Source organism: Typopeltis vanoorti, chromosome 13, assembly GCF_054136105.1.
Source record: "Typopeltis vanoorti isolate ZY-2024b chromosome 13, IOZ_Tvanoo_1.0, whole genome shotgun sequence".
NCBI lineage: Eukaryota > Metazoa > Arthropoda > Arachnida > Uropygi > Thelyphonidae > Typopeltis > Typopeltis vanoorti.
In genome coordinates this window covers 104,356,488-104,383,183 of record NC_143561.1, presented here as the reverse complement: position 1 = coordinate 104,383,183, position 26,696 = coordinate 104,356,488, and the positions used below count along the sequence as shown (strand labels likewise).

Sequence of the window (26,696 nt, the reverse complement as noted above, 5' to 3'; positions counted from 1 at the left end):
AAAAACACAAAAGTATTACACAGAAACCCGTATAAATCAGAGAGATTGTTCTTAGCGGTGACAGAAGCCCTAAAACACACTCCAAATCTCAACTAATATGGCTGTATTAACTTGCCGAAGATCTGGGAGACAGTCATATTAAGAAAAAACTAGCACTTTTCTAGGACTCTAGTAATATATGATAGCTTTTTTTTTTTTTTTTTCCAGATAGAGGGTGCCAAAATCAGGACTCTAGTCTTTGTGTTGCTGCTACAATTTTGTTTAAGTACACCATGTTGTTTTAGTCTCGCGTATTGTGACAAACAGTGTTTTTGTGCTCTGAAGATGCTGGTTATAACACCAGCGAAATATCAGCATCAAGTTAATAAATTAATTATTTACTTAGTTTCTGTGTTCTATTATACCGTTAAAATAATAAACAACATGTTCGACGAACACATAAGTCTGTCCACACCCTGCTATAATGATTAAAACTTTCCATCCTGTTGTTATTCTAGTTGAAATTTCATCATCAAGTTTGTGGTCATTTGTAATGATTTGGTCTAGATATTTATTTGAATTCACTATTTCAATCTGTTTTTGATTTATTTTCATTCTGGAATATTTTTGCTATGCATTATTTTTGATTTGTCCATATTTACTTGTAGGCCTGATGTGCACACATATATTGGTGTTCAAAATCTAAGGACAAACACTATTTCTGAAGATTACAACCACAAATTCAGATGAATCAGCTTGTGGCAATTTGTATAATTGATAATTTCGAATAGAAAGTTAGAACACATTCAAATTTTTGAATTATGCCGAAGGGATCACTTGATATACAATTGATTAAAAGAAAAAAAAAATGTCTACGATCTAACTTTGATAAATGGTAGACACATATCAAAGATCTTTATCCATATTAAATATTCTTTCTCAGAGATCTCAATCTATCCTTGATTTGAGAGAGGAGATTTCTATAGAGAGATAATAAAAATAGGTACTACCTGAGAGAAACTTAACATTTATTGGCCCATTTTGAATCTATATTGAAAGTTTTTCCATGTTTAAGATGACGATTGTAGTACAATGTGGTTCTTCTTGAACAGCACAACAGTAATAATATTCATGTAATTTGTATCTCTTAAGAATATGAATGTAGGAGAGTAGACTTTGTTTAATAACATCTAATATTAATTTTTCATGTGATTAATGAATATATATTAAAGAACAATATGTTGTGATGATACATTAATGAATATTTTTTGACTAGGTTTTGTGATATTTCTGATACGATAGCTGAATTCATTTTTGCAAATTATTTTCTGTATTTGGAAATAACATTTTATTAATTTTATTTTAGAGCTATAAAGTAGATCTCCTGTTTTTCCAACAAAATTGTAGCTTCTGTAATCACAATTTTGAAACTTGAATGAGTGCTTCAATTAGAATTTTAAACACATATTTTCTATTGTTTTTAAAGTGTATTCACTTTAATTATTCTTCTTCCAGTATCAAAAATAGAATTCACCTGTTTAAATTTGGGTGTTTTTTTTTTATTCCTGCAGAACTTTTCAATACACACAACACAACAATACCCATCAATCATACCTCTTCTTAAACTCATTCACAGACAAAGCAATCACAACCACCTCTGGCAATGCAGTCTACCCATTCACCATCTTCCAAGCAAAAAATCTAGTCCTAAAACCCTTGTTAACCACACTCTTATATAATTTCCAGGAATGACTCTCCTTCTACTGATTTTACTTTCAATGTGTAGCTCAGTGGAAGAGGCACTTCATTCTCTGCGCTTGGTCACACAAAGACAGAATTATAGTTCGAGTCTAGTCGCTGACTAGAGGAACTTTTTCTAAGCCTTTCTTCGACTGGTTCCTGAGTGAGTCGATCTCTGGCAAGGACAAGTGCATATTTTTCCCTGAAATTCAGGTTTTTCATTCCATCAACTGAAGAAAATCGACTGTAGACCTCCACATTATTTCAGACAGTAACATATCCTGTTAGGGTTAGGTACTAAGAGATGGCAGCAATTGTTTGCCGGTCTCTTCATTCGGTGGATGCTTATAATTAGGGATAGACATGGGCCAGCTATCTCTGATTGGCTACTGGTGGAAATTGAACTGTCCACTCAGTCTCCAAAAGCTGGGTAGGGTTTAAAGGACTTGCCTACTCCCTATTTATAAATAGGGAGTAGGCAATTTATTTATAAAGTTGCAAACTTAGATGTCTTGTAATGTCTCAAAGACATCATCTAGATGATTTCTATGGGGAAGAATTATTGGAAAGCTTGAAGAAGGCTGCAGAATTACTGATATTGCCAGAGAGTTTAGAATCTCACATAGCATTGTATCTAGGCTGTGGGCAATGTTTCAAACCAATGGAATGTGTTCCAGGCATTTTCTAAGAGGTCTCCCTCGCTCTACCACATAGCACAATGACAGGTTTTTGGTTATAACAGCAAAATGTAATGGATGCACCACAGCGGGTCACTTGCAAGTAGGCTCCATTCAAGCATAGGTACGCAGATATCTTAACAAACTATGGCAAGACGTCTGTGACAAGTAGGTCTCTATGCCCAAAGGCCTGTGGTTTGTATTCCTTTATCTACAGCTCATCGTAGAGGAAATTTTCAATGGCGTTGTATCCATAAAATTTGGACAAGATACCAGTAGTCTAATGTACTCTTTACAGATGAGAGTCATTTTAGTTTTTCCTCCAATTCTAGACAACACTTGATCTGGTGTGAAAGTCGTACTGCTATACCATCGTGAGAATGTTCTTGAAAGGGATAGATACGGTGTACTGGGGTCATGGTGTGTGGGAAGCATTATGCTTACTGGATGCACCAAGCTACAAGTGCTGGGTGCTGGAAAAAGGGACTGTGACTGGTGAACAATATTGCAATGAAGTTCTTCAATGTCATGTTCGATTATTCTGTGATGCTGTAGGCAACAAATATCTTTTCATTTTTATGGATGACAGTGCCACACCACATTGTACGTGAGTAGTGGAGATACTTCTGAAGACCAATGATATTAATCAAATCAAGTGACCAGCACGCTCCCTAGATCTCATCCCTATAGAACATGTTTGGGATGCAATAGAGAGATGCATTGCTTCTTGAAATTCTCTTCCAGAAAACAAACATGGCCTTTCTACTCAAGATTCCTGGAGTAATTACTCTGATAAGATTGTTTGTTAATTGAAACAAGCATTGACAGAACAGTGGTATAAAATATTCAAGAGGAATGTAATGAGGACTATGCATCAGTACAGGTGATCTTTGTATAATACGGATGTTAAGTTCCATAGAAATGCCGCTTTATATAAATCGCGTTATGCGAGACTTAGATCACATAGAAAAAGTAGGGCTATGTTCCGAAATTGTTTTTTTTTAAATTATATAAACAATGACATACCCAACAAAAAAAATATTTTTTTATTTAATTCAGGTAATTCATGTAAGTTAAGAAAACATATAAACTATGAAACCAATACAATGTCTTAAGTACTTACCTGTACTTAAGACATTGAGTATCGCGTTATACGAGGGTTACCTGTACTTATAAAATTACAAATTTTAAATAAACTTCATCACACATAATGCATAAATGTTTTAGACAAAATAAAATAAAGTGCATGTTTTAATTGTCATCGCTGTCTTCAGAAATAACATTTCGTAGATGTTCTTTATCTACGAGTGGCCGGACATCGTCATCACTTGAAATCTCTTGGACATCATTTGTATCATTCTCATTGCATACTTCAGCTGGTTTAGTTATCAAGAAGTCAGTAATATGACCTTGTGTACCACTATGCTGCAATTTTTTTATTAAGTTCATAATGCGGAGATAAATAAATATCCAATTGTCTCATGAATTTTCCGGAATGCTCCATTCAGGGATCATTATTCATAAAATAACTTCCTAACTTTCTTGTCAAGTCCAATCCTTCTGCTAATTTCTTTAAACTGAATTCTTTAACGGATTCATCACAATCAAAATCTTTGGCAGAACTTTCCCTGCCATTTGGTTCGACATCATCTATTAATTGTACCAGTTCCTCCTCGTTTAAATCTGTTTCGTCATCAATTAATTCACTAATTTCATTTTTAACCATATCGCAAAAGCCCTCTAAGTGGCTATTACTATAAAAATAAATTTTTTACATAAAAAAGCATTACATATTGTGTGTAACTCACCAGAAAATAAAGTGCTCAGCTTGAGATTAACACACTTCTGATTGTTAATGCCCTTTCCTGGCAGAAAACGAAGACAATTTTTAACCATAAGCACTTTATACAGTCCACAATTGATGTACATGCATGCTAAAGGGTATTTCCCCTAATATAAATTCGATACTTATAACTACATCCGCGATACGAGCAGACACAAATTTAATGAAGATGAAATTTGAATTTTAATTCGTGCGGTGAGAAATATATGAAAAGATAAAGGTTACTACAATTTGTAAATGGTGTTATATCGAAACAGCATTGTATAAGTACCGGTTGAACAAGGATTACTACAATTTGTAGACTGCATCATATCGAAATCACATTGTATAAGTACCGCGTTATACGAGGGTTACCTGTACTTAAGACATTGGGACCTGAAATGTGGAAAGACATCCGGAGTAGATGATAACCTGAAATATGAAGATATAAAACATTTTCAATGCCTGCACTACATTAATAAAAGTTGAATTCCAGATGATTGAAGTAGAGCTCTCATCGTATTCATCCATAAAAAAGGAAAGAAAGCTAAATGTGAGAATTAGGAATTTCCCTACTGAGTGCAGGTAGAAGAGCGTAAGAAAAATTGTGGAAGAGTAACTTGGATAAGAACAAGCTGGGTTCAGGCCAAATAGAGGTTATCAGGATCATACTTTAAGACAAATGGAGTTGTTGAGAAATCATGGAAATATAACAAGAATCTGTATTTAAGTTTAGTAGATCTGGAGAAGCAATGTGACAAGGTGCAAAGAGAAAAGCTGTTGAAAACAGGACATGTTGTGTAAATGTTGTTGGAAGTTTTTCCACTTGGTTATACTATAAATTAAAGATGCCAAGAAATTATATTCTTGGTTTAATCTTTTATCCAAGTGTCCCCGTATCCCTTCCCATAATGCTATGCACTGTGGGATACTAAAGCCAGTGTTGTGAAGTCATTAGCTTCTATATATGAGTTGCCCTGTACTGAAAATACTTTAGGGACAAACTTTGTTTACACTTGGATAAAGGATTAAACCAAGAATATAATTTCTTGGCATCTTTAATTTATGTTGTGTATATGGGACATTATATTGAGCATCACATATTCTATATTTCAATTGTAAAATCTGGTGTGTGAGAGAATGGTGCATATTATCTTCACTACTGTTCATCATCTATATGGATCACATTATAAAGGAAAATGGGATTGGGGCAGATATCAAAAGTGGAGATATTCAACTCAACTCTTTACTTTATGCAGATGATATTATACTCTTAAATAAATTTTATATAGGTCTGAAAGATTCCTTAATTAAAATGGATAACTGCTGTAGTAAATTTGGTATGAAAATCAGTAAAGGAAAAACAACAATAAAAATATAAAAGGAAGGAAGGTTGAAAACATTGAAATGACAGCTGAATCCTGATTGGAGATCCTATAGAGCAAGCAAAACATTTTATCTATTTAGGCTTTCCTTTTAGTGATAATGTCAAATTAAATCGGGTAACAGACCACAAAATAAGCAAAGTTGGTATGGTAGAAGTCAGCTGCATAAATTGATATAGAATAAGAGAAAAATTAGTCAAAACACTGAAGTAGCTGTATATAAGGTGGCAATGAAACTAATTTTTATTTATGGATCTGACAGCTGGGTTAGAAATAAAACAGTTGATCAAAGACTAGATAGAGACCACAAATAATGAGAGTTATGAGAAAAATTAGGGAGTGAACAAATGGCATCAATGATAAAATCATATTGAAAACAGATATTAGTAAGGAACTTGACATTGTTAGTATTGAGGAATATTTGGACAGCTCTATAGGTGGTATTGTGAGTAAAAAAAGAATGGGATAGGAAAGATTAGCTAAAGATGTTTATGTTTTATGTCAGGAAAAAGACTGCAAGGAAACTCAAGATCTAGGTGGATTGATGTATTTAGAAGTGCCTTTAGATTAGTTATTCACATGTGATGTCAGTGTGATGCTGTGTGGTCACTCTTGTACCTCATCAGGTTTTTGGGAGTGAAGTCTTTTGCTAGAAAAAGTGGTAGTGTCATGGATGCCCTTTCCACACAGAGTTAGTGGATAGTCACAAACATCCATGCCCATAGTGGGATTCAAACCCTCAGCTGCTTGGCTGGAGACCAGATACACTAACCACTCAGCCAACCAGGTTGACAGAAGTGCCTTTGCAGACTGAAATGTATGATCTGACAATATTGGAGTCCTGACAGATAAGACTAATTTGGAGGAAAATTATTAATATAAAGTTATTAATAATGTAAACTTTTCATGTTGTACTATCATAGTATTCTGTGCATCTGTGAATGTAATTATCTGCAATTTGATGATGATGCTGATGTTTCTTAAGATTATACTAGTATCAACGATACCAGTATAGATAAAATAAACTTAGAATTTTTATCCACATGCAGAGTTGCTGAGTTTCGCTGCTTAATTTGTTTCCTGTTAGTATGAATTTGTGCTTCTTTATAACCATTCACTGTGTATTCTGTTGTTTAAGAAGAGCCTTGAAAGGCTATTTTATGAACTTATCCAGCATTTGCAGTCCTAACATGAGTCCTATAGGGGTAATCACTTGATTGATATTTCTGTTTTTAGGATTTCATTTATTTCTTTAATTTAGGTGCCTGTGTAACTGTACAAAAAGGGGTTACTTCAGAAATTAACAAAGCTTCTGGACACTCTAATTTTTGATTGAATTAAAAAAAAAAAAAAAAAAAAAAACTCAAAAGACAGTTTCCCTCATCCTAACTTTATTATCCCTACTAGTACATGCTGCACGGTTTGGAAAACACTGATTAAGTTCATACAAACTTGATTAGCTTATGAACTGAATTTTCAAATTTAAATTACTATATTTAAGTTAAGTAAAAAAGTTTCTGAAACTAGAGGTCATCTTTCACTCCAAATATAAAATCTGAACCTTTGAATTTGGTGATGGGAAAACATCATCAAGCAATCCTATAGCTCCTGTAATGTACTCTGTAGCATTATATTAGATGCATGTACTGTGTTCTGATAAGCTTTTGATTTTATATTAGGTTAATTATTCACATACTGATATATTAGTGTATATATTAATATATTTTGTATATAAACATTTCTATTTAATAGATGTGTATGGTATGGTAGGCATGTAGATTTTTCATTTACATCCTAATGAAACCTTGCTGGCATGATCACATGACTTACAGTACATGAAAAAAAATGAAGACTGGTATTAACATAGCAAACAATTTTACAAATCATCTTATACAGAAGAGATCTTTCATAAATTACAGTGAAGAAAATACCTGCTGTGATTTCTTTGCCTATGTTATATTAAAGTAATGCATAAGACAAGACAGTCATTGGCAAGTGTAACCTAAAATAAATATTTTTTTGGGAGGTTGTCTCGTAAACCCAGTTGCCTTGTACATGAGTATATATGGTAACTCTTAAATATTCAATGAAAATAAGTATTTTTGTTTTTCACAATGAATGGTTTAACCTTGGAAGTTTATTTTTAGTTTTGTAATATTTTAGCCTTCTACTGTTCTTACAAATTTGCAAAGGGGAAATGTCCAAACACAGACACCTGCAGTTTTACCAGGTGAGCCTCAATTCTTAAATGGATAGTAATTATTTTTATGTCATTATTCTGTTTATTTTATGAAATATTATTATTATATTTTTTTTGATACATTGCCCTGTGATTTATTAAAACTTTTCTATATTTACACTTCATTTTATGCCTACATTGTATTGCACAAAATATTCCTACACCTGAGTACATTATATTGGACCAGTCAGCCACTATTCTTATTTGAATTAGAACTCTGTTCCATTCTGGCCAATCAAGATTTTGCAATGCCATTTCTTCATTCCATTTTGTTACAGCCCTTGCAATATGCCCAGAATTCAGACCATGAGACATTACTATACCATAATACAGTACTTCCTTATCAATTGGAGCATTACACTCCAGTAAATAATGGTTTTCTGGCAACCATCACATCAAATGTATTTATTTTATTGAAGAGTGTACATTGTGATTCATCACCATATCATTTCTACTCATCTGCATCCTAAGCACTGCATCATTAAAGTTGAATACAATACTTTTGAAATGGTGAGAAATAGAACAAAGAAAATGGCAGGAAATCATGCATTGATGACAAAACACAAAATGGCAGGAACTGTGCATAAAACACACAAAATGACAGTAAATGAGAATAAAGACCAAATTAGCACAAAAGGACTAATGAGAAAGAAGAACTTGTATTGCATGGGTCCCATGTCTAATAAGAAGGACCACTATTGCACCATTCACCCCATGTCTAATAAGAAGGACCTCTATTGCACCATACACCCCCACGTCTAATAAGAAGAGCTTGTATTGCATGGGTCCCATGTCTAATAAGAAGGACCACTATTGCACACTTCACCCCCTTGTCTGATAAGAAGGACCTCTATTGCACCATACACCCCCCATGTCTAATAAGAAGGGCTTGTAATGCATGGTCCCATGTCTAATAAGAAGGACGACTATTGCACAATTCACCCCCATGTCTGATAAGAAGGACCTCTATTGCACCATACACCCCCCATGTCTAATAAGAAGGGCTTGTATTGCATGGGTCCCATGTCTAATAAGAAGGACCTCTATTGCACCACCGCTTTGCTATAGTATAATATCTGTTCATTCACAAATGGCTTCTAATAAGGACCTGTATTGCACCACCACGTCATCAAAATCAGAGCGACAAAAGAAGCCACTTTGCTATAGTGTAATACAGTGTAATTGTAATAAGGACCTCTATTGCACCACCACGATGCATGTTGCATGGACCTCTATTGCACCACCGTTGTCAAGCACGTTTCCTCTACTGATCAGAGAGCATTTGAATTGAAAAACGCATGGGGAGATTTAGGACCCGATTCCTCTACTGGACGGGAAGTGTCATGAGGGTTGAGTTGGTGTCCACCAAGTTGGGTTTTGCTATAGATATTGTTCATGAATGAATGGCTTCTGATTAGAAGGGCTTCGCTTGCATCACTACCTCTACAGATCAGAGTCACTTTAGAAGCCGCAGGCTTCCACGCAATGGGTGCAACTTTAGGACCCTGGTCGAGCCCGATTCCTCTACTGATCACAGCAATGAAAAAACCGTCTTCTGGAGGTGTTTCCTCAAAGAAGCAGACCACACCACCAACGTGCGGTCATCCCCGGCGACGATCCCCTTTTTTCGGACCAATGGTCATTATTGCTTCTCGGCCTTTTGGCTAAGATCAAAGTGTAGTATCTGTTCTTATCAGACCAGCTTGATATCTGATATGGGTCTCATAGGGGGCCCAAGATGTTAAACTGATTTTTGGAAGTCGGCGGAGTGCTTGGAGCTTGCTCCATCTCTGCCACGAGTTGCTCTGGTATTGCACTACCTCCAGGGTCAGCTCATTATACTCAAATCAAAAAGAAGGCATGTTAATTGCACCGGTACCTCTACAGATCAGAGTCACTTTAAAAGCTGCAGGCTTCCACCTGGGTTGAACTTTAGGACCCGGGTCGAGCCTGCTTCCTCCAACATGAAGGGCAGCTAATCAACGCGTACCACAAGTTCTCGGATCTTGCTAAAAGAAATAATATAAAAATGAAAATCCAAAATTAACATTTAAAATTTAAAATGTTACATTAGCTTAAATTAAGTGTTCTGTTAAAATTAAAAATAACCTGAAACCTTCATCAATCAACCAACCTTATAATCAGTACACCTCAGATTAGTAAGAGAGAAGGGATGAATTACTAGTCTGCATTAGTTAGCTTATGGACAGGGATTAGCACAGCTCTTATGAACAAGCCAACCTCCTGATTGAAACAGAGACCTAATGTTGGACATTAGGTCTGTTTGATTAAGAAGCTAACTTATTCACATAAACTATGCCAATCACTTTTCTCTTCCGTTTAGGCTGACTAATGTAGGTTAATTAACGAATATATATATATATATATATATACACGTGTGTGTGTGTGTGTGTGTGTGTTTTTAATGTGGTTCCCACTCACAAAAGGTTATTTGTGGGCGGGAACAAAACACAAATTTGTAATTTTTTTATTTATTTTTACATAGTCTGGAAACACTGCTCTAGAGACCAAACATGGAACTTTTTCAAGACAGTAAAGGCCTCCATGATAAGTGGAGTTGTGGTCTCACACTGGGTGATGAAATTCATCTGCCACCTAAAGACAATCACAAACATCCATGCTCACGGTGGGATTCAAACCTGTTGGTTGGAGAGCAGGTATGTTGGCCACTTGGTTCATTATGAAGATTTCAGGTAAATGACATTAAACTAATATAAAATTTCAAAATTTAACTTCTAGATTTTAATTTTTATCATTTTGTACTCTTTTTGGTCTCTTTTTTACTTACATGTCCTCTCATTATTGTTTGCATTTATATCCCCCCCCCCCATATTGTCGTTTTGTGTGCTTTATGGTTGCTTCCGATTCTTTGTGTTCTGATTGATTTCCTGCCAATTCCCTTGTTCTTTTTTCTTCCACGCTATGTCAGTGTATGTTTTTCCTGCCATATTTTTTGTTGCGTTTTCTAATTATTTCCTTTGTTTAGTGATCTCAGATCTGGTTTTCTTTTGTCAAATGCAAAGAAAGTTTATGTAGTACTTTATGTTGCATTCTTTGGTGTAAGCAGAGTATGAAGCTGGAGTTTTTGAAGTGAGCCACTTGCAGTAAGCTAATTTTTTTTCTACAACTGCTTTCATACACTTTTGGCTGAACCAGGGATTGGAAAGCAGATGAGGATTATGCCTTGAATTGTTGGTGGTCTTCATGCAAATGAGAATAATTTCTGTAACACCAGGTGTTAGGGTCATATATGTTGTCCCATTAAACATACTAATTTTTTTTTTTATTTATGGCTGAAGCAACTAATGCTCCGGGGTTGCATTATATGTAATACTGTAAACACCATACTGTAAATTTTGTATGTTCTACAATAGTAATACGTTGTAGTTTAACGAAACTACCATCCAGAAAAATTATTGACGATTATCATCTCTCAGCCAGATAATAATCTGATATAAAAAGAATCTCAGCTTTCAAACCAGATCGTAATCTGTCTTCTTTTCTGCCATTTACTATGAGCAAATTATCACCTCTCTCCCTACCAGGTGTCTTTTCAAGTGCCCTGTTCATGTTGGCTTTGTTATTTTGTATAAGCTGGCTGTTCTGCTAAGATTTGAATCCAAGAACATCTGAACTACATTACATTAAATTTTTAGAATCATAGAAGTCTGGCCTTACTTGCTTTTATTTGAAAGCAAGTAAGGCCAGAGGTTTGAAATGGTATGGAATAGAGAGGGGAGGAAGTGGAGAATGGAAGCCAGCTTCAAATGAGGTTTGAAAGCGATGCAGAGATCATATTTCTTTAAAGTTCCAACAATTTTTTTTCTGAAGTTCCCTGCATATAGGGAATGGTAATGGCATTACTGTAGTCTTTATGTTGAGAGGGATGTAAGGAGGTGAAAGAGATTTTTTTTTTTGTCATTGTAATTATTGAACAGGACGGTTTGGTGAATAAAGGCAAGTTCCACTGTAAGGGAAACTGGGATGGAACAGAGGTTGGCAGCTGTATTGCTAATGGCAATTTTGATGACTCCATATTGTCGAGAAGGGGAATGGTGGAAAGTTTATGTATGAATCTAGAAAGAAAGGGTACCATTACCATTGGAAAGATGTGTGATTAGAGTATCTTAAAAAGTCTTCCCCCCCCCCACTGGTGAACTGGATTCTTGGGTGGAGTAAGAAAGAATCAAAGAATCTAATGTGTCTGAACCATGTTGCCAAATAGAGAGCACATCATCAATATAGCTTAACTAAATAGAAGGTTTGAGACTGGCAGTATCAAAGTATCAAGAGCATGTTTTTCAAAATGCTCCATATAGAAATTGGTCAGAAGGAGTGAGAGGGAAGCCCATGAAAATACCTTCTGTTTGTTTATATATGGTGCCCTTGCAGGAGAAGTAACTAGTATGGAAAGCAAAATTAAGAAGATCAATAATGTCGGGGAGAAAAGCATTTTTCAGTAAATTTAGAGTGTCAGAAAGGGGAATATTTGTAAATAAGGAGGCAACATCAAAGTTAATCATGATATCATTATTATTGAAAACTAACTTCTGAATTAAAGATTTGAAATGAATGGAATTTTTTATATAAGAAGTGTGGCCAGAGCAAAATTAAAGATTTTGCTGTGTGTCATGGTGTGTCAGTGAAATTTGTCAACAGGTTTGGAAGAAAATATACTGACCTAGAGATTGAAAAACATCAATATTCATTCCAATCCCCAAAAAATCAAATGCCAGAGATTGTGAGAATTATAGAACCATCGCTTTAATTTCATATGCAAGTAAAATTATGCTGAAAGTGATCCAACAAAAGTTAGAGCCATACGTGAATAGAGAAATGCCACAAGAACAGGCAGGCTTTAGGAGAGGTAGAGGAACTAGAGACCAAATAGCAAACATGAGATGGATTATGGAAAGAACAAGAGAATTTCAGAAGGAAGCATTTATCTGTTTAATTGATTATAAGAAAGCTTTTGATTGTGTGGATCACAATAGACTGTGCATTGTATTGAGATCAATGAGAAATACCTGAACATTTAATTCTCTTGATTAGAGAGCTGTATGACAATGAAGAAGCTTCAGTAAAAACAGTCTTTGGAGAAACAGACAGCGTTTGAGTGGAAAAAGGTGTGCAGCTAGGTTGTATACTGTCGCCCTACCTTTTTAATATATATAGTGAATATGTTATGAGAATGGTTGATTTAGACAAAGATCCAGCTGGAATTAAGATTGGTGGCAGAAAAATAAATAATTTAAGATATGCAGATGATACGCTCCTCATTACCTAAACTAAGGAAGATCTGGAGTGGTTAATTATTGGTTAAGAAAGTAACCAAGCTGGGCTTAATTTAAACATCACCAAAATAAAAATGATGGCTTCTGGCAGTTTAACCACCCAACCAGCCAGGGGTTACGTCCAAGTTACCATGGATGCAAAGTGCATATTAAAATTGTAATACCATTGATATTACATTGAAATATGCGATGGATACGAAGTGTAGAGGAGTGATGTATTTTATCCATATTGATGGCGACGTGGTTAAATGAATTTATAATAGAGTAATCATAAATTTCAACAGAAATTGTTGAAAGTTATGATTTACTGGGGTCCAGAATCAGACAGGATGGTAAATATTAATACAAAATTAAAAGAAGGATAGTCATGGGAAAAAAAGCTATGTTAAACCTGACAAGAATTATGAAAGATAGAGGTGTAAGGCCACGAAAGTTAGAATTGTCAGAGCAATTTCACATCCATACATCACTACCTGGAAATGGTATTTCCAGTTGTGATGTATAGATGTGAAAGCTGGATTATTAAGAAGAAAGATGGGCCTGCAGGAGACACCAAACGCAACATATGCAAATCAGTCATCAGCAGGTCCAAATTTGATTTCGTAAAGGCCAACAGCAAAACACTTGTCTCCTGACCAAATGGAAGTCACACCTTCTGGTTGCTTGCTAAGATCATTGGGCACAATTGCTGCTCTTTGACCTCCTGGCATCACTCTTTTCCTGAAACTCCTGCATTGGTGACCAAGGAATCCAAGTACCATATGTCTCCGGTAGTTTTCGACAAAAACTGGATACCAAAAATGTTTTCTGGTCCTGATGACATCTTCCTAATTGTTCTTAAACATTGTGCTCCAGAACTAACACTTGTCCTACATAGTCTTTATAATTTATTATACAGATTTGTTACTTATCCTAATGCATGGAAGCAATCTCATATTCCATCCTATTCCAAAAAAGGATGATAGAAGTCTACCATCAAATTACTGACCAATTGCCATCACCTCTGTCCTCTTCAAAATAATGGAAAAAGGCATCAATAACCAACTCCTCCACTGCTTAGAGGTCCACCAATTAATCAGTGACCACCAGTACAGATTCCACAATTCAGTTGACCTTGTAGCTTGCATCACCCACAATTGAACAAGTACCATGGAAAGGTTTGGAGAAACTTGTGCTATTGCCCTTGACATTTCCAAAGCTTTTGACTGTGTGTGGCTTCAAGGCTATTGAATAAATTGCCATCCTTTGGTCTCCCATCTACCTCTGTAATTGGGTAGCCAACTTTCTCTTTGGTTGTTCTCTGCAAGTCATGGTAGATGGCTCCCTCTCTTCAAGCTTCACCATCAATGCTGGAGTTCCTCAAGGCTCTGTCCTATTACCTGCTCTCTTTCTCCTGTGCATAAATAAACCTACACACAATAACCACTAATCCCATCCATAGCTTTGCAGATGATAGTATTCCCCTTATTAGTTTCAATGCCACCAAAACACAATCTTGCCTTTTCTCTTGCAAAAGAGATCCCAGCTCATCTACCCTTACTTTCAGTAATACACGAATTACCAGACAAATCAGATCTCTTTGTTTGGACTAACGTTTACCTCCAGTCCCTCCTAGCATAAACACATCACATCACATCAATAGCTTCCTCAGCATCCAAGAAACTTGGCATTCTCTTTCATTCAAGAGCATTCTTTCAAGAAAAATTATGGATATATTTGAATTCCTCCACAGTGTACGATAATAGCCATCGTACACTGTGGAGGAATTCAAATATATCCATATTTGAATTCCTTTATTTAGTTTATGGTCAAAATCAGGTCATGAATTTAAAATCTGAACTTTCAAGATGTTTGAGCCCAGATATTTGGGATATCCTTGAGAGAATTATGGACAACTTGGTGAATCACGTCCAGGAAACAAAGAATGCAAAACTGATATCCAAATTTCTCCCACTTAAAGATTGACAACATTTGGAAAAATTATGGATATATTTGAATTCCTCCACAGTGTACGATAATAGCCATCGTACACTGTGGAGGAATTCAAATATGGATATATTTGAATTCCTCCACAGTGTACGATGGCTATTATCGTACACTGTGGAGGAATTCAAATATATCCATAATTTTTCCAAATGTTGTCAATCTTTAAGTGGGAGAAATTTGGATATCAGTTTTGCATTCTTTGTTTCCTGGACGTGATTCACCAAGTTGTCCATAATTCTCTCAAGGATATCCCAAATATCTGGGCTCAAACATCTTGAAAGTTCAGATTTTAAATTCATGACCTGATTTTGACCATAAACTAAGTTCTCTTTAGGAGCCTGAATTTGTTTTCTATGAAACGATTTCTCCATGCAGTGGTATATTTGTAGTGCTTTCATTGAGGTAAGTTTTCTTTTCTTTTGATGCAGTTTTGAATGAAATTGCTGTCTCTACATCGTTTTAAAAATGCTAGTTGGTTATTCAAAACAGAAACATTAATCACTATAGTAAGTTTCAGATTCATGTTTCTGTTTAGATTAATTAATAATGGTAATGCGCTGAGGTTTTCAACAGAAAACACTACACCTCAGCTGAAAATGCACTTTTCAAATACATCCCAAGATAAGAATAGGACAAACGTATTCCTGTAGCAACAGAAGACATTCGTGTATTACTGAAAGTAATACACGAATTACTTTCAGTAATACAGTAATTCGTGTATTACTGAAAGTAATTCGTGTATTACTTTCAGTAATACACGAATTACTTTCAGTAATACACTGGTAATTCGTGTATTACTGAAAGTAATTCGTGTATTACTTTCAGTAATACACGAATTACCAGACAAATCAGATCTCTTTGTTTGGACTAACGTTTACCTCCAGTCCCTCCTAGCATAAACACATCACATCACATCAATAGCTTCCTCAGCATCCAAGAAACTTGGCATTCTCTTTCATTCAAGAGCATATTTTACACCCAACCAACTCTTCATAATATACAAATCCCAAATCTGCCCATGTTTAGACTACTGCCCACATGTTTGGGGCGCTGCATCTAAAACCTCCCTTAAAATCCTTGCCACCATTCAGAGGTGTGCAATTAGGTTCATAATATGATCCCCCTCTTGCAGACTCACTTCAACCTCTATCTCACAAACACAGTGTTTCAGCACTCTGTTTATTCTGCAGGTACTTCCATGATCAGTGTTCCAGTTAACTGGCAACCTTCATTCATCCACTTTCTGTTGCACCCATTAATACAAGAGCAGCAGCTGCCCAACATTCTTTTACTGTACAGTGCAAACACACTGAACCTGCTTCTATTCATCCTTTTTTATTCTGTCCACTTCTATCATCTGGAACAGCCTTCCTCAAGAAGTATTCCTAAACAATTACAACTTGCAGCTCTTCAAAAAATATACCAATAAACTTCTATCTCTGTCCTCATCTGCATCCCACACACTGCACTGATGTGAGTATAGGTCCATCGACCTCTCATGTATGGGATGAATGTGTGATTAAAGTATCTAAACAACATTGGATGTTTAGGAAGTTTAGTTTAGGAAGCTCCACAAACTATGTAAACTCTGCAAAGACAACAACAACAACAATGGATATATATATATATATATATATATAGCTAGCCTGGTTGGCCGAGTGGTTACCATATCCACTCTCCAGTTAAAAGGCTGCAGATTTGAATCCTGCCATGGGCATGGATGTTTGTAATTATCTGTGAAAATACATACTAGTGGTGGTGGTGGTGGTGATGATGATCAGTAGATGGCATTGGTGTAGATGATGATGATAGTTACTGTTCATTCTGGTTGGTGGATTGAGTGGTGGAAATGGAGAGTTGTAGAGTAGGTGCCCCCCCCCCCCTTGATGAGTGTTTGGATTCCTCTGGGATGCCATATAATAATAATAATAATAATATATATATATATATATATATATATATATATATATAAATTGGGTTTATGAATTTTTGGCAATTATTATATCCTAAATGATGGGAACTAAAAGGTTTGAGATTTTTAACAGCCATTTTTTAGAAACATTTGTAATATTTTTTCCTGAAACTTAGTGGGATCGTAATCCAGCGGTTTATAAGTGGTGCAGTCTCTGAGAAGAACATTCATTTTTCTATTATAATCACTGGAATTGAGCACAATGGTAGTATTGCCTTTGGCAGCTCTAGTAATCATTTTGTTGTTGTCTTTGCGGAGTTTACATACTTCATGGAGCTTCCTAAACTAAACTTGCTAAGCTAAATGACATCTAATGTTGTTTAGATACTTTAATCATACATCTGCCCAATGGTATCTTTTCTTTCTCAGTTTAGAGAAAATCCACCCACACAGGTAGATACATAGATATACCTTCCCATCATCTCCCTTTCCACAATATAAGGTCATCAAAATTGTCATCGTCAACAGAGCCTCCAACCTGTGTTCCACTCAAGCTTCCCTTTCAACAAACCTTCCTGTTCAATGGTTACAATGCCAAAATCTACAAATTATAATTTGTAGATTTTTTTTTTAATATTGTAGACAGATAATTATCTATCCCTTCTACCTTATCTGCCCTTATCTCACATCCCTCTCAGCATAGACTACAGTAATGCCAGTACTATTCTCTATATCCAGGGAACTTCAGAAAAAAATAGTTAGAACTTTAAAGAAATATAATCTCTGCTTGAAGCTGGCCTTCCATTCTCTGCTCTCCTAAGGATCCACTTCCCCCTCCCCCCCTCTATTCCAGGTATTTACAAGGTTCCTTGTTGTAAATGTTGCAATTTATCATATTAGGATCAGACTGGGATATCTGCTAACATCTGCCTAGAAGATCATGCATTGGTTACATTGTGCAGAAACAGATGGAAGAAAGCCACTATTCTCCATCGCAGCAAATACAAACTTTAAAGACTCTTTTTAGAATCAGTAGCAGCCTTACAAAACCAGCCTAATCTTAATAAATATGGTTGTATTAAACTTCTCAAAATTTGGAAAACTTTAATTCTTAGGCCTCCAGACCAACATCTAAGGCTACCCAACAGCACCCATAGAGGGTGCCCCTCATAGGACTTTAGTCTTAATTTATTCTATTCTTATTTTTTCCATTTATTGTTTCTTGTGTGTTTTTATGTGTGTTATTACAATTTTAACATTGTATTCCTGTAGATGTCTCTGTTGAGACGAAATATTGAAACGATTAAACCTGTTGTTTAATTATTTCTCTTTGTTCTGTAAATTATTCCATTAAAATGTAACATGAATGTAAACCAGCACCTAAGCCTAAATACCTGTTTTCTCATTCTACATGTATTAATCCTTTCAATGAACCTGCATGTCAATTGATTTCTTGTAGGATACTTCAATTATCTGACCCTGGTAGATTAGTGTAATAATATGTTTAGTAATTGAGTTCCTTTAAAACATCTAATTACAAAAACCAGATGTCATTATCACCCTGAAAAATAGAGCTTTGACAATTGCTCCAGACTCTGAAACTGAATTTGAAATAAGTAAAACTTTCACAAACAATGGCTACAACAAGAAAAATTAACATTACCTATTGAATGTTTTCTTCACAAGAACATACCAAAAATAAGATTCCAATAAGGTCTTTACATTAGGAGAATATCTGAGAAAATAGATAAAATACTACAAAAATGCTATATTTAAACTACCTGTAAAATTAAAATGGTTACACAGTTTGCTCAGTGGTTATCAGTCAAATAAAACAGAACTTTAAAAATAATAAGATTGTAGAAAATTAAGCCGTATCCAAGAGCTGTTGATGTAGTTCCACATATGTGCAGTGGTATTTGTTTATTGATGGGTATTATCTTTTGTTTTCTTTTCCCTAGAAATAGGCAAAGAGTTGACCTGAATAGTAATGCTGTAGTATAATGCATTACTTACATTAGTATAATCCCATTAAGTAATGAGATTGATTTTTTTTTTACTGGACAGTCCTTTGAATAAAATAACAAACATGTTTATAATTTTAACCACTAGAGTGTGTAGTAATCACAGATGCAACTTTCGATTCGGGTGACATAGCAGTTTTTGTGTGGCAACTATTGAAGTAAGAGTGTGAGTGAGTGGAGTGTGTCAGAAGTTGCATCGTGGAGCAAAGAACTCTGATAAAATTTTACTGCAAATTAGAAAAACTGCTATACAAGTGTACCAAGACCTAAAAAAAGTTTACAGCGATGACTGTCTGAGCCATGCACAGGTATTTTGCTGGTTTTCAACATTTAAAGAGGGGAGGGAGTCCCTGGAGGATGAACCATGCTTTGGACAGCCAGTTTCTGCACAGACAAATGAAATTGTGGTGAAAGATTGGGAAATTTTTGCCATGACAGGCAAATAACCACTAGGCTACTCACTGTACAGCTTGGTGTTGATAAGGAAATGACCAGATTAATCTTAGAAAGAGATTTGCACAAGAGGAAGATTTGTTTGAGGTTTGTGCCACACACACACACACACACACACACACACACATTGGCACAGGAACGGAGAGAGCACCGGATCGTATGTTGTCAAAATTTCATCCATGCAGTTGATCAAGATCATGATGTGTTGCAAAGAATTGTCACCAGTGATGAAAGTTGGTGTTCTCCCCAGCAGAAGAAAGTCAGGTTGCAAAAATCATGTGTCAAGACAGTAGTCATTGTTTTTTTTTCAATGCTGCTGGTATTATTCACTGCAAATTTGATCCTGAGGGAATGACACAGTGAACCTATGTTGTTTTCTTGCAAACAAATTCGACACAGTGAATGATCAGTATTATTTAGGAGTAAAGAAAGGTCTGTATGCCCACATGCGACATGTCGGGAAAGAACTGTTCCGCAACAACAATTAGTTTCTGTTACCTGTGTACTGCCTGTGAAGCAGTTTTGGACATCTCTCCTATTCACCAGATTTGGCTCCCATAGACTTTTTCTCTCTTCCCAAAGATGAAGCGTCTCTTGTAAGGGGAGTGCTTCAGCAACATTGAGGACATCCAATGTGGTGTGACCCAGAGACTGAAAGAGGTTCCTGTTCAGGACTTCCACAGTGCCTTCGAACATATGTATGACAAATATAAACATTGTGTGGAGTTGGAGAGAGATTATTTTGAATTTGTGTAATTGACAATTCTAAATATAGTTCTTTGTTTTGATATAATAATTGTTGCCTCATTACTTAACAGACACACTGTGTATGTATATATTATATATACAGGGCAATCACAATTAAAGTATCTCTGTTTAAGGCCTTGTGGAGTGCCACCCAATGATCCAAATGCTGCGAAACTTTACAGGAATACATTGTGAGTCATGTGGAAGTAATATCTGAGAAAAAAAATGTAGTTCCAAAATTCACCACCATTGGAGCTGTATGATGGACTGAATGTAGATGTAGTAATTTTTCCATGTGTAAGAAGGAGAAAAGTGACACAAGCATAAATAACACAATTTATTCACTTCCATTATGCATTCAACAATGTGCTGCCCTTCCTGGCATGCCATGAACTGCATCCTTTGCACAGTGTGTTCAATGGCAGAATGCAGTGTCAGGACTAATGGTGTGCATATGCTATTTATGCTGTCTTTCAACACTGGCAAGTTATCAGGATGATCCTGATAAAACCAGTCTTTGAGAAATACCCAGAGCCAGAAGTCACGGGGTCAGATCCAGTGAATGAGGCGGCCACAGTGGGAAACGCATGGCTGATCACTCTGGCTTCCATGAAATGTTCTTGAAGAATCTCCTGTATGGATCTACCAATGTGTGGCCTGCATAAAAATGACTGAATCTTGCACAAGCGCTGCTGTAGCTGTGGCACTGTTTTCAATATCACGATACCTCTCAGTAGTAACTGAGTCACAGGACCCATCTGGCAGATGTCCTCAAAGAAGAATGGTCCAATGATAAACAAAGCTGTAAACCTGTACCAGACACTAACTTTGGATGAATGCAAAGGAATTTGTTGGATTGCATGCAGGTTCTACATGCCCATACCCATGTGGGTATTCACAGCTCCATTCATGTGAAAGTGAGCCTCATCTTCCCACAAAATCATCCACGGCTATGCAACGTCCAACTCCACTCAAGCAAGGAATGTTAAAATGAATGTCAGTCGACTTTCAAAGTCCTTCAAGTGCATCTCTCTTGCATCGGGGTTATCTTGAATGGGTAGAAATGCAGAATCCAGACAGTTGTGTAAGGCACATCCATGTATCTTGATATAGCACGTGCACTGCAGGAACCAACACTGTTATTCATGGCCTACTCTACAACGGCAGTAGCAACTTCATTCACTTGTTGTAACTGATTGGTTTGCAACCTCTACCAGGTCTGACTTCCATCGATCCCATTTCTTCAAAATAACTAATCATTCATCGCACCTCATCGACATTTGTTCAGGCACTAACTTGCTTGCTTCATGAGCAAGCAAGTTAGTGCCATCACTGTGGTGGTATTAACAATCAGAATGAAGGAAAAAATCCCATGTCCATCTTTTTAAACCCTTCTGGCACCTGCCGTATTGCACGAAATGCAAATTACATGCATTTGGTGTTTACAATCCCCCTGGTGGTGGTGGTGAATTTTGGAACTTCTTTTTTTTTTTCTTTTCTGAGATGTCACTTCTGAATGACATGCAATATATTACTGCAAAGTTTTGCAGCATTTGGATCACTGGATGGTGCTCCACAAGGCCTTAAACAGGGATTCTTTAATTTTGATCAACCTGTATATATATATATATATATATATATGTCACTGTGTGTGTGTGTGTGTGTGTGTGTGTGTGTGTGTGTGTGTGTGTGTGTGTGTAATGTATATATATTCCTGATGATGAATTTAATATTAAAGTTGAAATATCAGGCATTATTTTAATTTAAAGTAAGTGCTACAAAACCATAGTTGTCTCCATAAATTTTATTTAAAAAAAAGAAAAAAAATTGTTCCATGTTTTGCAAAAGTTTTTCTGCTTGGAACTTGAGTTTTTTATCTTTCATACATAGTCTGCTGTCTATGTTGCTTATTGGGTTCTGTGGACAGTTTATCTGTTTTGTAGAATGGAACCAGCCCGAGTATTTGGCAGGGGGAAACTTACAAGTTAGGATCCAAAAGTATCCAGCCTGACATGGAAAATTCACGCCAATTTTAAAACGCCATGTGTGACAGATAGCACCATCTATGGGGAGGTTAGTGCACCAGTTTCAACTCTCTACCTGAGGCGTTCAGTTGGAGGCACTCGTTTAACTAGTATATGGCATGCTAAGTGGCTGTAATGTTAAAAATTGAGCACTGCACTGTGATAAAGTTTTTCACCAAAGAAGGGCTTTCTTCAAGTGCTATCAAACAGAGATTGGATGGTGTTTGTGGGGAAGCTTCTCCTTCGTATTCCACTGTGAAGGAATGTGCTAAACAGTTTCACCTAGGAAGAGAGAGAGAGAGCATCGAAGATGATCGTTGTGATGGTCGGCCTGTGGAAATGATGACTGAGGAAAATGTCTCTCTCGTTGAGGGGAAACTGCTCAATGACAGATGGCTGAAGCTCAAAGAAATCTCAGCAAGGTCGGGACTTTCTGTGATAACTGTCTTTTGCATCATTCACAAGAAGCTTCACATGTAGAAGGTGGATGTCTTCACATGTAGAAAGTGCAAGGTGGATGTCTCGACTTCTCTCTTCAATTCAGGAGCATCGTGTGACCTATTCTGGCAAGTTTTTAGAGCTTTGCCAATGGAATCAGAGAGGTGCTGGAATCCATTGTCACTAGGGATGAAACCATTGGGCTTTTATTATGATCCTATTTCCAAAAAGGAATCCATGGAGTGGCATAAACCGGGCAAATAACCCCCGAGAAAAGCCAAGGTCATTCAGTCCACCAAGAAGATCATGGCAACAGTCTTTTGGGATTGCCTGGAAGTTTTCTTTATTGACTTCAAGGAAAGGAATACCACCATGAATGCAGAATATTATGCTTCATTCCTGCACAAACTGTGTGCCGTCATAAAGGAGAAGAGATGAGGAATGCTGAGTCATGGCATTCGTCTGCTTCACAACAATATTCCATTCCATACAGCTATTGTTGCGAAGGCAGCAGTGAAGGACTGCAGTTTCCAGGAGATCGAACACCCACCCTACAGTCCAGATCTAGCACCCAGTGACTACTACCTCTTCTCAGAATTGAAGAAAGACCTTTGAGGAAGAAAATTTGCAAATGACAGTGAGGTGTAAGATGCAGTTTTAGGCCATTTTTCAGACAAAAGTACAGACTTTTTTTCATGGGCATAGAAATGTTAATTCAAAGATGTAAAAAGTGTGTTGAAGTAAAGGGAGATTATGTTGAAAAGTGACACAGTTGTTTTCTTTCTCTCACCTCTAAAAGTTAGTCAGGCCAGAAACTTATGGAACCACCCTCGTACAACCTCTTCATGAACTAATTTGCTTTCAGTTGAAAAGCTTTTACAAAGGTTCATCGTATCCTAGATGGTATTCAAAGTTTTACCATCTAAAGAACATTGCTACTAATCTGTATTAATGAGGTACTGTAAAATAAATTCTCTCTACTTTAACTTATACTCTATCTCTCTTATTGATTTATTTCTTTGTCCACTAAAATTTTCCTTTATGATCTACTAATTTCTCATGTATGCATGCAATTAATACTTTACTCAACAATAATCAGCTTATCTAAGGCCATGCATTTAATCCTTTCTGATCTTATGTATGTTCACTCTGTTAGTGTAAGACCCTTGGTTTTACACTAACAGATACCAACTCCCACACTATAACAGATTACCAACTCCCACACTGTTCTGTGTCACTCTAAAGTATGTATACAGCATGAGAATTTAGGTTTGAACATATATAAGATCTGATTCTTAACATACTCAATTCCTTAAAAGCTAGTTGTGGCAATTCTTATGTTAATCAGGCTCGCAGGTTCGATATTTATTTGAAAACAGTGCATTAGCTAATAGATCAGGCAAGAGATTCACACAAACAAAATATGTTTATTTTAAGCTAAGTCAATTGTACAATGCATTAGACAAATTCCAAACAAAAGCTCTTAAGGCCTATCACTTACTCAGCACGCAATGTTTATATTTAGACATAACATATACAATACTTAACCAACAGGTTTACAACACTTTGCTATCTTAAGCTGCCTCTTACATTATACTTAGCTAAACATCCTATTTAGGCATACATAAGTTAACATTTAGCTTCTCTCTCTATTCCCATAACTTATTAATTAGCTAATCACAATTTTACCTCAGTAAGTGTACATACAATCTCTAGCACAACTACTGTAACATTAACAGATCAGAGCCTACTCACATTTTTGTTTCACATACAGTCCTAACAACTTGGATGATACTTCCATAAGTTCTGCTCACTTTGCCTTTCTTCCTGGGTGCTGTCTATAATTTCAACAGCCCTTGGCGGTCTTTTGGTGGCAGTTTCTCCGGGACAATGTAGATTGAATCTCTGTCAGTAAACTGGAACCACTTGTTGACGGTGTGAATTCCACACGTATGTAGCAAGTTTAACAGTGACTGAAAATACATCGAACGGTAATGGCCTCTCCTGTCCCCCCCCCTGCACCTGGGGTCACTTCTTGACACGAACAAACTTGAGAGAGAGTGTGTGTGTCAGAGTCCTCTTATAGCTCTGTTCATTCTTTGTTCTGTAGCTGTAACTCCCAGGATCTTCTGTGTACATGATGACATCAGTTGGGCTACCTTTGGTTTTGGCAGCAAATTTCCACATTTGTATGACCTTTAGAACGTTTGTTCTTACTGGGCCAAACATAATCTGGGCTAATCCCTTAATTTTCGTTACACATACACCTTCAATATACATCGTTTATTTTTCAACTTAGCAGTAGAATTATTACAATAGTTTTAAAACCTTACAATTCTGATTTCTACATGATTTAGAACCTATGTAAAAGCAATTGTGAAACATTTTTATAAAAAATTTCCTGCAAGAGATTTTACAGTATTGATTGCTGATTATTCCAGTTATAATGCTAAGTAATTGGTCTCCACATTGGCAAATCAGTTGTTAGATAGAAGAGAAGGGAAAACTGCTCAAGTGTTTGTCTGAATATCTTAATTAATTTACAAATTGTAGTTTATATGTATATCTAATGATTATTTGTATCTTAGGAAGAAGCATTCATCAATTGGCCGCCCAAGGCGAACTTTTTGCACACCAGTTAGGTAAGTAGAAACTTAATTACTTAAAGTAACATACTGTTACTCTTAATTTTTGTTACAAACAGAATGACACTGTTTAAGGGTAACATACTGTTACTCTTAAACAGTGTCATTCTGTTTGTAATGCTAAATAATTTCAATACCATTAGTGACTTTGAGCCTTGTAGCTGTGTGATACGGGTGGTACAGTGTGGAATATCTGATGATTTTCATTCTGATGTACCACATTTTATGTTTGAATAAATTAACTAAATTATTATCGAGCAATCTTATTTTTAAAAAAAATTAAAAACTGAAAAGAAATTGAGGTATTATTAAATATATGAATTCTCTCTCTCTCTTTTCCCTTGTTACAGTATTTTTTTTTAATACTACATCATGAAATCTAATTTATCATTATAATTAAATTCACCTTCACAAAGAGAATATAAAATTTATGTTAATAAAGTCATTTTAACATTTAAAGTTGTTACTTAAACACTTTGTAACTTTAGTGTATGTTATCAAGTATTGCTGAACTTCAGCAGTGTTTTCATAATGGCAATGGAAAGCCACAGCAGATGACGTTGAGTTTTCAAATTTTAAGAACTGCACTTATTTCAGTGAGCAAATGTCAAGAACTTATTATATCTTTTACTTAAATATATATGAACTATAATAATTATTTAAATTAAGGGGATATTAAATACCACATTGTTTTAAAACCGAATAAGAAACTCAAAGATTGGAATCAGAGAGTTTCTTGCCGAATATAGTATAGTAAACTATAAAGTATCGGCGATCACTAAGCGTCCGCTAAATGCAAGTGGCCCAGCACGTAGTGCAATACCGGAAATCTCGCAGCAAAGTCGGTAAAGTTCTGATCACTATTCTTAGGTATTTACCATAATGTAAAAACACATTTCCTAGGAAATGTATGCTGTTATTACATTATGGTGGTGAGGTCACTACCCAGACCGGTTTCAGCCTTTTTTGAGGCTTCATCAGTGAGTAGCTAGACCGAGTTAATACCAAAGTGTATAGCGAAAAGAACTTTATACTCTGCTATACGAGTTTCCAAACAGGTGCAACCATTAAGTTACTTAAATATAAAGAGCTAATAAGCTTCATTTCGGCAACAAAAACATTATTTAAATTAAGGGCCTTAATTTAAATAATGTTTTTGTTGCCGAAATGAAGCTTATTAGCTCTTTATATTTAAATGAACTATAATAAAACTGTTAACCTGAAATTTATCTGCACATTGTGTAACCAACTGTACAAGAACGACATTTTAACCTGGCGAATTAAAACTTGATATGGAATTATGTTCTTGT

At 35.9% G+C, this 26,696-nt stretch overlaps 1 protein-coding gene and 1 non-coding gene across 3 annotated transcripts in view; both read left to right on the top strand.

The window, feature by feature from the left end:
* The window catches only part of LOC150100432 (uncharacterized), a 123,368-nt gene that overhangs the window by 35,094 nt on the left and 61,578 nt on the right, over window positions 1-26,696 (top strand). For both annotated transcript variants that reach the window (XM_090402924.1, XM_090402923.1), the window contains exons 3-4: window positions 7,767-7,833; window positions 25,330-25,383. In XM_090402924.1, the coding sequence (XP_090259050.1) occupies window positions 7,767-7,833; window positions 25,330-25,383 (121 nt within the window). The remainder of the gene's footprint in view (window positions 1-7,766; window positions 7,834-25,329; window positions 25,384-26,696) is intronic.
* Window positions 9,487-9,684, top strand: LOC150100433 (U2 spliceosomal RNA). The gene has a single exon (XR_016549319.1). It is a non-coding gene; the product is annotated as a U2 spliceosomal RNA (small nuclear RNA).